The 14,283-nt window shown below is 42.4% G+C and overlaps 1 protein-coding gene across 1 annotated transcript in view; it reads right to left on the bottom strand.

Moving 5' to 3' along the window:
• The window catches only part of EEFSEC (eukaryotic elongation factor, selenocysteine-tRNA specific), a 101,629-nt gene that overhangs the window by 66,135 nt on the left and 21,211 nt on the right, over positions 1 to 14,283 (bottom strand). The window contains exons 2-4 of the mRNA XM_080350628.1: positions 5,769 to 5,976; positions 4,864 to 4,960; positions 3,476 to 3,640 (exon numbers count right to left, since the gene is read on the bottom strand). Coding sequence (XP_080206754.1) covers positions 3,476 to 3,640; positions 4,864 to 4,960; positions 5,769 to 5,976 — 470 coding nt within the window. The remainder of the gene's footprint in view (positions 1 to 3,475; positions 3,641 to 4,863; positions 4,961 to 5,768; positions 5,977 to 14,283) is intronic.

Below are 14,283 nucleotides of genomic sequence, written 5' to 3'. Positions count from 1 at the left end.
ACAATTTCTTCCTCATATCCAGCCTGAACTAACGATAACAGCTCAACCACACCTGGCACATCACAAACCTGACAGTGCCTAAGGCAGCACCTGCCAAGGTCGGCCCAATGATTCGTTGTCCATGTGATTTTTTTAATATATATTACTATGTACTATATTACACCAGATACGTTATTCAGCTTCAGCACACTGCAAAAATCCCCATGTGATCCCCCACAGATAAATATCTGTCACAGCTTACCAGTAACAGCTACTTGGCCTTCAAGACACTCATACAGTTCTGACAAAAAGTAGCACGTCATACTTTTATAGATGCTCCAACGAAGCCATTAACCCCCACCTGCCATCCAGCTTGCATCAACTTGCGATATCATTTGTCAATAATTGTATTAAACAGAATAGGAACTTGAATCTAAACCAAGAAGAGGAGTCTCCACTTCCACAAGTCTTGTGCCAAACAACAGTGTCTTTGCACTAGGTCGCCCCAAGGGTGTTTTGCGGCTGCTCTGCACCTGCGGCACGTGCTCGCAGGTCACGCAACGCTGAGCCGACACCTTCGGGATGACCAGATTTATAATATACCCATCGATTGGGTACGTCTGTCCTGGCCTCCTCACCCTGTCACCGACCTATTCTGTGATCTTCCATAGATAGAGAGCGATTCTTATTAACCAACCTGCAACATTTCCTGTGCTGCAAAACGTACTGAAAGGAATACTAACACATTACAATCTGGTTTACTCAATCCTCCAAGTATTCCTGTTGTGCTTGCAACTGTGCAATCCAAAGCCAGAATCACTAATGCTGGGCACAAGGGACACCACGTACAACGTTTTGCATTACTTTTCAACACGGATTATTCTCATTTTGAGGCAATCAATGATAAGAACAGAAGTCTTGGTTCTTGCCTGTTTAGATCAGCCTTCTAAACTGCTGCTGTTTTTAAGGTACTATGGTTTTTTCCACCTGGATAAGGAAGGCAAAGATAATTCTCCCCCACTGAAAAAAGTAAAACAAAATTACGATACAAAAAGACACAGCAGCACTAGAATTTAACAGTCATGCTCACTTAAATTCACTGGACAAAATATACTTAGATCAATATTTTGAAGTGATTATCACCAAACTTATCAGTAAAATGAAACCAATCTATATTGAAAACAATCCTCATTATTCAAACTCCAGGAACCTTTATAAAGCAGAAATGAAAATGTCACAAGTTGTTACGGTGTGTGAACTGGAAGACTGCAGGGATTGAAAGACCACTGAAATAATCCTCCAGGACATTCAGAATTCTGCCAGCACTGTGTTTCTGCTGCAGAAATCCCAGGCTCATGCTCTTCAAGGTGGATTTCAAGTGCTAGTGAGCAAACAGCGCTAACTCAATCGGATCGTGAACTGTTTGCTGTGTCAAAGCTTTTTGCCAAACGCATAGATATAATTTTTCTTTTTGCTATATGGATAATCAACCCCAGATGGCAATTTACATGGGCAACAGCATAAAGGAATCCACGCACCGCTGGTGCTCTCAGCCTCAATCAGAGCAGGCCCGGCGTTTGAGAATGTCACTGTTTATTTTTAATTGCTGTGTCCCTTCTTTGCGCAGGTTCAAGCGGTCAAAGATGTCGAAGCCCATTAGCAGAACTGGAAAGTGATGCCACTTCATTCGGTGAGAGGGTTCCTCAAATTTACAAAGCAGGCAGTTTGTGATGTCCCTAAATGCCCAGTGGGCACCGGCTGTCAATCTCAGTTACCGCAGGGTCAGGGCAAAGAAAGGTCAGAGAGACCCGTAAACCACAACGTGTTGTGAAATGTGCTTCCTTCGTTACCTTGTAGGCCTGAGAAAGGTTTGACCTTTTATAGGTATCCTAACCCAGCTCTGCGGGATGCTGGCGGGGGTAAGTACAACACACAATGCAAAACTTACACAAGTCGCTTCCTTTGGCTGCGCTTGGTTTCCATACCTGGGCAATGGGGACGGGAACAGCCACACACTGCTGGTGGCAAAACGCAAAACTCTGCCCGCCGCTATTGCCGCTCAGAGATACAGATGTATCTTAAAGGTTTTTTCCAACCAAAGTGATTCTAAGATCATCGAATCCAACCATAACCCACCCCTGGTGCTGCCCCGTGTCCCTGAGAACCTCATCTCCGCCTGTTCAACCCCTCCAGGGATGGTGATTCCACCACTGCCCTGGGCAGCCTGTTCCAATGCACAACCACCTTTTCTATCAATAATTTTCTCCCCGATATCCAATTTAAACCTTCCCTTGTGCAACGTGAAGCTGTTGCCTCTCATCCTGTTGCTCGTCACTTGGGAGAAGAGACCACCCCCATTGCTCAAACCTCCTTTCAGGCAGTTGTGTCTTCCACTTTACACATAGTGGAAGGTTTCATTCATTAACAACTGAAAATTATCTTTGGAGTAAGTTTCAATGCCATAAAAGCCAAGTGATCAGGCTTCTCTTTATCAACAGTCTGTTCATCTGCTAACTTGCCTTTCACTTCACTGCTCCCCAGGTCACCTGGGGAGAATAGATCTTTTCAAGTCCCACTCAAAGCTTTTCCTACTGTCCTTTTAAACACCCATTTGCACTATGCAAGTTATTCACTATATTTTTGCCATTTTCCCCTTCATACATATATTGAAAGAGTAGACTAATTCCTAAATATATTTACTTTCAGAACATAACCAGCCAGGTCCACTTTAAGTGGCAGCTACAAAACGCTCCTCAAGTCTTGCCTCATTTCAGTCAATTAATACACAGGAAAAGTCAGAGCAGTCCAAATCACCATCTGTGAAACAGGCTTCATCTGTTCCAAGCACAAAATTATCTTGTTTTCTTTTAAAGGATGAATATAGTTTAAGGAAATAAAACAGTAACAACAGTTAAGCAGTTCAAAAGCCATAGAAAGGTCTCTTGACTTTCTACAGGCTCTCAAAAAAGCCCAATGGCAACAAGCCACATCATCCCAGCAGTTCTCCCAGAACATGCTGACGCCAATTAAAGCCCAACAAACAAAGAGAAGGTGCACGAAGCAATTTTACTGCCCTCTTCTTGTCATTCCCTTCACTTCCAGAGAACTCAGGACACCTACCCAGTCAGGCTCTTTTTGGAAGCCTTCTCACTGCAGCACAACGGCTTCAACAAAAGTAACCTCACCCAAACCTTGTTCAGTCCTTGGGCACGTCCTACCTTGGAAATGCGCCCGCCTTGCTGTTCTGAGTTTGGAAATCTAACACACTAATGTAGGTCAGTCTTCTCTTCATTCAACTGAAATTAAGCAGGTACTGGATGCCTTGTTTAAATGTCTCTATGTCTCTCCCTATTATAAACTGGCTTATAGTGGAGCATCAAAAAAGAGAGACATTGAAAATAACTGAATAACTTCAGATTGGAAGAGAACACACTGTTCTTTGTTGAGCATCTCTTTCTATCAGGAAAATTAGCAGGAGTGAAAATGAGAGACTCACCTTCAGGGCAGGAATCTCCACGTTGTCACCAAGGCTAACAGACCCAGAAAGAATAGTCCCTGTCATCACCGTGCCTTGACCCTTGATAGAGAAGCAGTGGTCAACGGCCATGAGGAAGGGTCCCGAGGGGTCTCGTGATGGCAGGTACGCCTGAGACTTCAGGACCTGGAGAAAAACAAGATAAAAGCAGCACGGCGGCTGGGTGAAAAGTCCTGACAGCCACGCAGCCAAAGGAAGGCGAGCGGATGATTGATTGAACAAGTTTGCGGTTTTACTGATCTCGGGCTTCTCCCAATGAGCTCAGAACACACCAATGTCAAATTAACTGTGCGGGCCATAGAGGAGACACACGCTGAGCAGCAGGAACAGGTCGATTTTCTGCCTTAGAAAGATTTGGTGCTGCACATTTAGCTTGGTTAGCAAAACTGCACTGGCGATAAAGTTGCTGCCAAACTCAATATAAACACTGTAGCAAAGCAAAGAGGGGAAAAAGCCTATACAGCTCCTCTTTATTTCCTTCCTCCCCCAAAGTACAATTGTACAGTGCATTTTGCTACTTCAGCTTTTTTGGATTTTGTGAAAATGAACTTAGAAACAGACATCGGTGCCCCAATAAAGCCCATTCCCACCTCCCTCCCAGAAAAGCTGTTATACTCGGATAAGTTTTCAAACTCAACTTCTTCAAATTTCCATTAACAGTTCTCAGAGGATCAAACCACTAAGGAAAATACCTACACAGGCACCATCTCCTAGAAGAATTCTCCAAATTCAGGATTTGTTTTGCTGACAAATACTACATTTCTTAAAATACATTGTCACAGACTTTAATTATAGAAACGCCGTCATATACCCAACAGCTCACCCCCGTCCCAAATCACTTTTGATCTCTGTTATAACATCAGCATATAAACTTGGCACTGCCTTCAGTGTCTGCATTTAAGGTCAGAAGCTGTGGGTTAAGCCCACGTTGTAACAGCAGAACAGAGAGAGTTCTCTTATCAAGGACAAGACCTTGAAGCTCAGTGGCAGCTGAGCCCATTTTCTAAACCGTGGTACAATTACAAAGGAACACCTTCCCAAATTTTAAACCTATTTTTATTCATCATGCTTCACAATTCTTTACAACTTTCAAACCAATTCCACCACACCTGTGGTAGCTGTTCAAGACACAGCTATTCAAAGGTATTGAAGCCTGGCTGTTGAGAAAGGGGATGCATTTGGGGGGCACGTAACCTCAGCTTCTCCATTCACTTGCAAGGAATCCCCAAAGAATCAGGTCCCTTAAAACTCATATTATTAATGCAGGAGTTCCTCTGCTCCAGACGGCACTCCAAAAGACTTAAAGCTCAAGCACATTTTATGTTGTTATTATATTCTTCAGCAGGTACCTCAATTAATTCAGAAATACCCAGTGGATTCTCAGACTCGGGCGCTTCTGGTCCACCGGGCTTTGCTGCGACAGCAACAATAGGACACCCAGAGAACCTGCAACAGAGAAAAGCTCCCATTAGACCACAGATCTTCTACATGTGTCAGTGGAAAGCAGTTCCAGGCTGCTGATTTTCAAGACATGCTGTAAAGATTCCTCTGTACATCAGGATAGAAAAAGGAGGTTTAATTTAAACAGTGTATGTACCATACATAGTTACAAATGTGGGGCAATCCCAGGCAAAACAGGCTGCGCTTCAGTTTTGTGTCTGTATTGTATCTTCCCACTTCATAACAGTTACATTGCCACTCGTGAAAGTCACTGCATTTCACTCATTATGTACCTCAATTACTTTCCCTAAACAGGACTGACAAACATCGTCCCATCCAGAGCCACATTACACCGTATGAAGTTCCATCATCCCGCTCTCCCTCGTTAGGGTGCTCACATCTTCCACTCTCAGTTAAGGAAAAACCCTCACACTTTATTTTCTCTGAAGTGAAGAAGACTTGCAGACCACAACAAAAGCTGCAAGTGCATAAACTAAAAGACAACTCAACAAAAAACCCCAAACAAACTAGTTCTTCACCTGGACATTCTGGCTGCATTTTATCCAACCTGGACTTCAAGCAGCCCTTTAAACCAAAAAAGCTTCAACATAGAGAAACATTTCTCTACACGCACCAGTTACAAATAAAAATTCAGGGTTACGCTTGAGTTCCTGGTAATCTTTCCACTCTTCTCTCATCACCTTTGCTAAATGTCTCTGTACTTCACCTTGGTGTGTTGAGAAGCATGTTGGAAGGGAAATGTGAGCGTATTATTTTTTGTTTTGTTACAAATCAGCTGTTACTCTTAACTTACTTGGTGTTTTCCAAGGTCTTCTGCATTTTCTTGGTCATCTTCTCAATGGCACTTTGTCTCTTCCCCTCTGGAAGGAGGTCGATCTTGTTGAGAACCACCACCATCCTCTGGCAGGCGATCTGCCCGATGACCAGGCACTCTGCCGACTGCGTCTGCATCCCTTTGGTCACGTCTATCACCAGCATCATCAAATCGATAATCTGGGCACCTGGAGGAGAATCCACAGTCATCGGCGTGAGAAGATTAAGGATCATTTTCTCCAATAGTTTCCATTAAAACTGTTGGTGTACGTACAAACGGCCAGAAGTACGAACAAAACAAGGCAAAGCGAGCATCGAACGTAGGGCTGCATTTGGAAATAAGACCTCGGGAACTTAAGCTATTACATGCTACCATCAGATTCTAAAAGCCTGTGACAGCTTACACATCCCTCCATATTAACAGTTTGTTATCGCTATATTAAAAACAATAAATTACCCTTGGAACAACACAAGCACGACATTTGACTCAATGTAAGCAGCTAAGAAAGAACACGGTACAGTCAAAGAAACACACGACAGCCCTGCGGACAGTTGGATCGAGCCCAAGAAGAGCCAATACCTGCCCCACAACCACATCTGCAGCCCCTCGTCCCCACCTGCTTCCCACCATTTCCGACTTCAGAGGCCAAAATTTAATAAAAATGAGAAGATGACCACTTCCAGGGGCAAGTTTACCCCACGTCTAAATTCCTATAACCCCTCAATGGGAGGAAAAGGTGACTTAAACCCGACAATATTTGCCATTCGCTCCCAATTCAGATGGACATGATGTGAATGTGCAGCTCATCCATGGCCACAGACAGACCAATTCTCAGATAGCTTCAAGAAAAACTTGCTCAATTTTAGGCTGAAGTTACCCAGCACGCTTATGGATTATTTTTTCCTAAGTATTGTTGTCGTGGACCCTTAATTCTTTTATTGAAGCAACTGGAATTTCATGAATAGTTTTTAAGGGAGCTCTTGATGAACGTTGGGCCTTCCACTAATTACATTCAGAATTTTCCTGCCTTATTCCTGGTAACTGCAATAGTCTAAATACCAAAAAAATAAGTAAAATACAACAGACTTTAATGGCGAGAAAGATTAAACATAAAAAACTACAACAAAATCTACAGCGGAACTACTAGAAAGTCATAGGTCAAAAAATGCATTTTGAAAGACAAAAGATGCCATAATGCCACAGTTCTGTGCTATTTCTCCATTTCAGTACTTTTAATATTTGCCTTACGCTTTTGATCAGAAGAACAAGAAATTGATACAACTGCTCCTTGTTCCTCCACCCTCTCCAACCTTCCCCCCAGCTTTTATATAACTAAAAGCTCTTAAAGCTTTTACAGTGTCCGTGACAACAACCACCCTTGTTCACCATTCCCACGAACTCGGCATTGGAAGCCGTCCTGAGGTTCAAGTTCATGGGCGACCGAGTGGGCGGGAGCTGCAATATGGGGAAAAAAAGAATTATGGTTACAAATTACTATTTTCAACCTACCAAAGCCTTCATCTTGTAATTAACAAATGCTAAACCCGCCAGAGCACTGGGTAGATAATTATGACGTTTCCAAAGCTCCTGCAGAATGTTACCCCATCATTTCAAACATCTCCCCATGACAAATTGAAGATGGGCTTTATATCTTTAAAACTAGTTTTCTTTTTTATTTTTTTTCAAGAATTGCTTTAATTTAGATCTCGCTTAACTAATGCAACCACCACCAAGGCTATACGAAAGGCTCAGACTTTATAAATCAGGACAGGACTCAAAGGGAACGAACAGCCTGAAAACATTCAAGTGGGACAAACCACCACACCATGGGAACAGATGCATGTTGGAGTACAGCAGAAGGGTTTTATTAAATTCATACAACACCTAGATTTTGTATTAAATTCTTACTATATAAGTGACATCCTTAATACGGACATGAATTCACAAAACCAAACCAAGCCAAATTGATTATTAATACTACAAAAAGTATCACAGCCATAGCAAGCAGAGACTCCAAAAACGATTCAATAGCAGTCAATAAACCTGCGCTATCTAACCATGGAACATCTGCCATGGGCTCCTGTGCAAAATAGAACAAAAAAGAACTGAAACCTTTGCTTTTGCTCAAAAAAATGAGATAAGATATGGTCCTACACAGGTAAGAAGGGTGATATGGAAGAGACGAGTGTTCCTCCAGCTCTCCAAGCGGCTTGAAATTACTCTGAATGAAGCAGAGACATGCGAACAACAGCACAGCAATCAAGAAAAATGCTTCATCTGCACTGAAGCAGGTCATATAGAATCAATGGTAAGTTAAATTCAAGTATTCACGCTACTACTCCTATAGAAAAAATGGGTGTGTAACCTTTCATTTGCTGTTTCACCTTTGAAAGAGATGTTCAAGAACATTGAGAATGATCAGGAGTCCTCCTGAAGCGTGATTTCTCACTCTGCTTAAAACTGAAGCATCAGCTATGGGGGTATCTGTCCCGTGAGGACATACAGCTCAGATCAGCCCTGGAAAAGCAAACCAAACCACTTGTCACCCAAAAACACAGAGGGGTGGGGAAAGATGGGAATTACATTGCAAGATAAGCAGTTAAACCACAGCGAAAACAAAGTACAGTACATAGTCTGAGTGAAGAAAAACGAGAAATGTAACAAATGGACAGAGAGAACCTGGATGATGGCCAGATATGGGAAAAATGCCACAAAACCAGCAGCGCCGCATCCCAGAGAAAAGAGTGCAAGAAGCGCCAGCAGCGCTCATTTGTAACACAAAACCCATAAATATTGAGAAAAATATCTTCCCAGAAAAGAGAAAGAAACAGTCCGGCCCCTGCTTTGAATAAGCACATCCAACCCACCCTTGCTTCTGAAGTTTGAGGAGTACTTGACTAGGAATGGTTGTCACCGTCACTCACTGAATTAGTCGAATCAGAGCTACCATAGACTAGGACAGGTTCCATATATGCAGAAGGCAGCAAACACCAGCAACTCAGGTTCCCTCGACTCGTCATCAGCTCCGTTCCTCCAAGGGAAGAACCAAACGACAGCACTTGCAGCACGTCGTTTGCAGCCTCATCTCCCTCTTCATCCCAAAAGATTTCACCAGCTGCTGTCTGAGGACACCCAAAAAGATGGATGACCCAAAAGAATAGTAGGTATTAAAAATATATATAAGTAAAATGAATAAACTTTTAATCTTTAGGAGAAAATCCACTGCATTCTCTGCATTTATGTTATTTAGTACATTATATCTTTAAATCTTTACCAAAAGGAAAGATCTACACAAAGTTGTAGGCTGCAGACCATCACCTGCATCACATTCATCCCTTGGAATGCTCAGTGTTGTATCATCTTTGACTTCCACACAGCTTATATAAATAAAGCACACCTGATTTTGCTCACTCAAGTCAAGCAGTCACTGAAGTCCAAACTCTGCGGTGCTTACATGCTACTGTCTAACATCCTTACGCAAAACTGTACAACTAGGGAGAAGCAGATCTGTTACACCAACCTTCCCAGGGAAACGCTGTGCGAGATCCCAACCTACAGGCTGCGTTTTTCGAGACTTCAAAGCGCTATAATAAACAACATGACATTTATTTTGGAACAGAACATTCCGTCTTTAACAAATCTCCTTCAACCTCGATCATAGAAGTTGCTGCAGTTCTGCATAGAATCCAAACCCCTTCTCATTGCGCATCCTGTCGCATGCGGGTAAATCACAGACCCCAACCCCAGACCCAGCTGCATGGAGGTGGAGCCCAACAGCAACACACAATGTGAACAGCAAGTTCAACAGGGTATTATTAGCTCTAGGATGGGGAAAACAATACAAAACCAAACAAAAACCACCAAAACCATAACACTAACTCAATATTTTGACCTCTCGTGTTACTTTATCAGTTCCAAAAGCTTATTACTGCATGTGCACTGCGCCCACTTTCAGAACCATTAAGTTATAAACTCCAAGCACTAAACCAGCTGGCGACTTCAGCATTACTGAAAAGGAGCAAAAAAGGGTATTCTCAATAAATCGGTAGAATCTCAATTTTTTTCCTCCTCAAAAGTAGATTATTAGAGTATTTACAACTGCTACTATTTTGGTGAAGTTTAGTATTGCATCAGATCCTCCACAATCCATCAAGATAAAGCCGACTTGGCTCCAAACAACAAAACCTGGGCTGGTGGAAGGAAGGAGTTGAGTCCCTGAGCGAATAAACGGGAGGTCTCTTGTGTCCCAGGGAACACAAGCACCGATTCTCCCTCTCGGCTCCTTCCCAGCTACCGCATCCCATCCTGTTTGCTGCAATCTTCATTGGCTGACTCTGCAGGAGCAGCTCAGCTCCTGTTCACAGGCAGAAAATGGAGCCTGAAATGTAAAAAAATAAAATAATTGTGGCCCATGGGCTATAATTTGATTTCACGCTTTACGAGGAAATGAAAGAGGACTTCCTTAAACATACTTTTGTTTTTTAATATGCTTTTTACCATGTTAAGATTTCCTCTGGAGCAGAAGAGAAAATAGGATTGTAGAAAAGGGGCCATTCTCAGGTATCATTGCTACTCAGGGGCAAAGCTCTGTTTTAATGTGCACTTCCCATTCTGGGGAAGAGGAAATTCTTCAATTAATAAACCGGGTGGACTGAGGCGAGTTTTTTAAGGTTTAATCAATTTCATCTGCACATCGGATAAAAAGACCGACTATTCTACCATTTTTGCTTCCCCTATCCCCCTTTCAAAAAGAAAATAATAAAATCAATGTTTTATTTTAAATTCTTTGAGGTTAGTATCTCCTGTCTCAGGAAATATTGTCTATATCATGCAGAGTATGAAACTTCCCCCCTTCCCAGGGCACCCTCCCGTTTTTTGTGAAGAATCTTTATTCAGAAACAACTAAATTATTCTCTGCTGTCATATACAGTAACACCTTGGGAGATGCTACACGCCGCACAGGATTGCACTGGGTACCTTAGGGGAGGCATTGCAATGAATACGGAAGATGTTTTACAGGATGGGAAACCTCCCAAAATCCAAACAGCAAAACGGAGGCGTGAGGGGGGGAAGAGAGACGCGGCCACAAGTGGAGCAACATGAATTACCCATGAAGAAGCCCCCTGCGAAGCAATGCAAATCGCGGCTCAAACCCGACACCGCGACACGCGTTAGGAAGCGCTTTGAAAAGAAAAGGAGCTCGAGCATCCCAGCGCCGTTTCCCGGGAATGCTGCTCCCAGAGGTGCAACAGCTGGAAGCACAAACAGGAGCTGAGCGGCTTCAAGCTCCGCAGAGCTCGGAATCCGCGAGGGTCAGGGCGGTAACCCACAGGATGTCTTTCGGTGCACAGTAAAGCTCAGAATTATACGTGTTAGATTTGATTTTCGAACAATAAAGAAACCGCTGGTTGCACAAATTCCCTTTAAATGAAAACCAGCCACTGAGGTCTTTCCGAAACCAGGAGCTACAAAGAGAAAGCAGGATGACCCATCTTTTACAGTTATTTATTTGTAATTCCAAGTTCAACTCAACTACAAATGGCAAGCGATGGAAAGAGATAATTGCTAATCTCTTATTTATAACAAGAGAAATAAAAGGGTTGTTTTGTGAAAGACTTCACTCAAGATCTACTTGGAATATACTCCCAGTGGGCACGATTGTCCTGAAGAGGGGAAAGTCAAGTCATCTGAAGATCTTTCTTGTTTGAATATGTTCTAACGATACGTTAGAAACAAGCCTGTGCTCTTCAGAGGGAGGAAATGCCTCTAATGATTACAGTACGTCAATAAGCTCGATGGGCCGTGCTGAAGTAGCACAAGTAAAGCTGATAAGGCCTCCAAAGAAGGTTACGATAAGAAAGACTGGGGCCTATCTTCAATAACATTATTATATGCTGATCCAGCTACTGCAATACTGTGCGTATAAGACTATATTAAACTGATTATTTTGGTGGGGGGAAAAAAACAAACCAAAAAACCCCCCCCACAAACAAACAGGCAAACAGCAAACCTGAAAGCGAGAACTCCCTCAGTAGAAGGCATTACAGCACAAGAAGAATGAAGCTCGTCAAGAGATTCTTTGCAAGACTTTCTAGAATGGAAGGAGTCTCATGGTGCCTTCAGCCTCTTTGGACAAGCGTTGTACACTGGGCCACATCCCCAAAGCCCTAAATTCATCTTAGGAAACTTGATCTGGCTTAAAAGTTGCCTACTTAGAGGTGGCTGGTCCACCACGAAGGGTTGGAAACAGATAATCTCCAAAGGTCCCATCCAGCCTTACGATACCTGCTGGATACCATCTGGCTTCAGACAAATGAAAATAGAGATTTTATATTTACACAACTAAGATTTTTAAAGCCACATCTTGCTGGATGAAGTTCCATTGCTTATAAAACATTTATGTTTTTATCCTGTGTAAGGGGCATTAGGATGAAACTTAAAGCAAGTGACACCATTGACTTTCCTGCCTTGACTCTCTGAAATATTCACTGTGACCGTTTCCAAAGAAAATACAGCAAATTAGGTGAGTATCTACCTCCACAAATGACAATGCTTTCCCTTCATTGTCTACAGGAAAGTAAACCACCCTTACCTTAAAACAAGAAATGCCATTTAATACGTAGTATATGTAGAAATGGAGATAATCCACCATACAAGAGAAAACACCATCATCCTCCTTCCATTTGCAAAGTCCTCTCTGCAATAGCACGTATTACTAGATCTGAATTTCTATATTGACAAGGCACAAACTGGACAGAGCCCAGAAGAGGCATCTACTTATCTTAGGCTGAAAACATTAACTGTGGAAGGGTTTAAAAAAGCTTTCGTATCTTGAGAAAAGCACCAGCCGCTCCGAGCAGACACAATCGACCGCTACAGAACAAGTCAGCATTTGCTCAATTACACACCACCATGGTATTTCAGCTGTCCAAAGTGCATAAATTGTGCATTAGTTAGCAAACATTAACTTTTAAAAGTGTCATTCATATATACATATATGCAAATACAGACACCAGTAGAGGTGGAAAGTTAAATATTTAAGGTACTGCACAAAACTAGAAGAAAAGTTACCTTATATTCTAGGCTGAACATCATTACACAGCTCATCCTTGGAGTATAATCCACAGCATATAGTAAGAGAAGTGGTTATTTCACACACTTGACAGCAAAACAAAGCACTGAACAATTGGGTCATTACCATCTGGGTTGTAACTGGTTTATTTTTGCGCTACGTGCCTGTATTACACCCGTCACAAAAAGGCTCAGTTGCTTAATTTGTCATCTGGATTATAAAACATCTCAACAAGAAAAGGTCGCGTCAAACTTCTGGGCTCCCAAATGACAGAAGAAAACGGCACCAACAATTCCATCGATTCCTATCAGACTCAGAAGTTTGCAATGAAGTGCCCTGTCCCTTCTGTCTAGAGTTGTTGAGTTCACGAAACAAGGTTTCTGAAACGTAAATCAACACTATATGTTCATGCTTCAGGAAAAAGAAATGTGCAAAATAAAAAGGATCAATGTAAAACCCCACTCGGACCTTCTTAGATACTCCTCATAGCGTGTGCTCAAGGTCCTAGTAAGCTTTCCTATGGCCTCACAAGCCATTAATTCAAGTTTCAGGCTTGTTATTGAGAAGTATTTTGCTTTGGTATCAGGGCCATGTGTAGTTTTGTGCTGCTCTGAAGAATTAAGCATAACATAACATTACGCTTGGGCCTTTCATAGTGACCATAAGTGGTCCCTGGAGGTCCACGAAGTCTTTACAGTAAAAAATCTGATTACAAGGTATGACCATTCTGCCCACTCCATCTCTCAAAGAGTACAGACATTGGTTTTGAAGCTACGTCCAAGACCAGAAATAGAAAATAGCAGTTGAACAGTATAAAAGGCCTCAAGTATCTGGAAGAATTAGGAAGGCATCGAACCTGGACAAGGACACGAGCCCATCCCGGCCCTGCCAGAACTTGCACCCACCTGGAACCTTCTGTCCTGTCTCTAAAAACTCAGCCCACACCAGACAGACACAGGTTTGTACCGCAGACAGAAAAGCGGCACATTAAAGATGTCTGGAATAACCTGATGTGGTTTCCACTGTTGTTTCAGGAAGACCGGACATAACCAGACAAATGGTACCTACATGCACACGTTTGCCTTCAAAGCAGTTTGCTGCTTCGGGCACTGAACTTCTGCATCGGCTTTTCAGAAAATAAAATGCTGCTTTCCAATAACAGGACAGCCAAACTGAAAAGCTTCCTAACCAATGTGTTCATATTTCTGTATGTATTTGAATATACTATTACATACAAGCCCAGTAGTGGAATCAAAGGGGGAGGAAAAAACCAAACACCTGAACAATAAATACAAAGTGTCCGTAAATCCTATTCTCCATCAGTGTTATTTCACACTCAGCTCTTCGTCTTTCCAAGTTCTTTTAAAAATCTTACGAGATGATATTGGCACATTAGCGTATCTACGATTCCATCACATCCAC

Source organism: Nesoenas mayeri, assembly GCF_963082525.1.
Source record: "Nesoenas mayeri genome assembly, chromosome: 10".
In the NCBI taxonomy this organism is placed as follows: Eukaryota; Metazoa; Chordata; class Aves; order Columbiformes; family Columbidae; genus Nesoenas; species Nesoenas mayeri.
The sequence above is the reverse complement of the archived record's forward strand: the minus strand, read 5'-3'. Positions and strand labels throughout refer to the sequence as shown.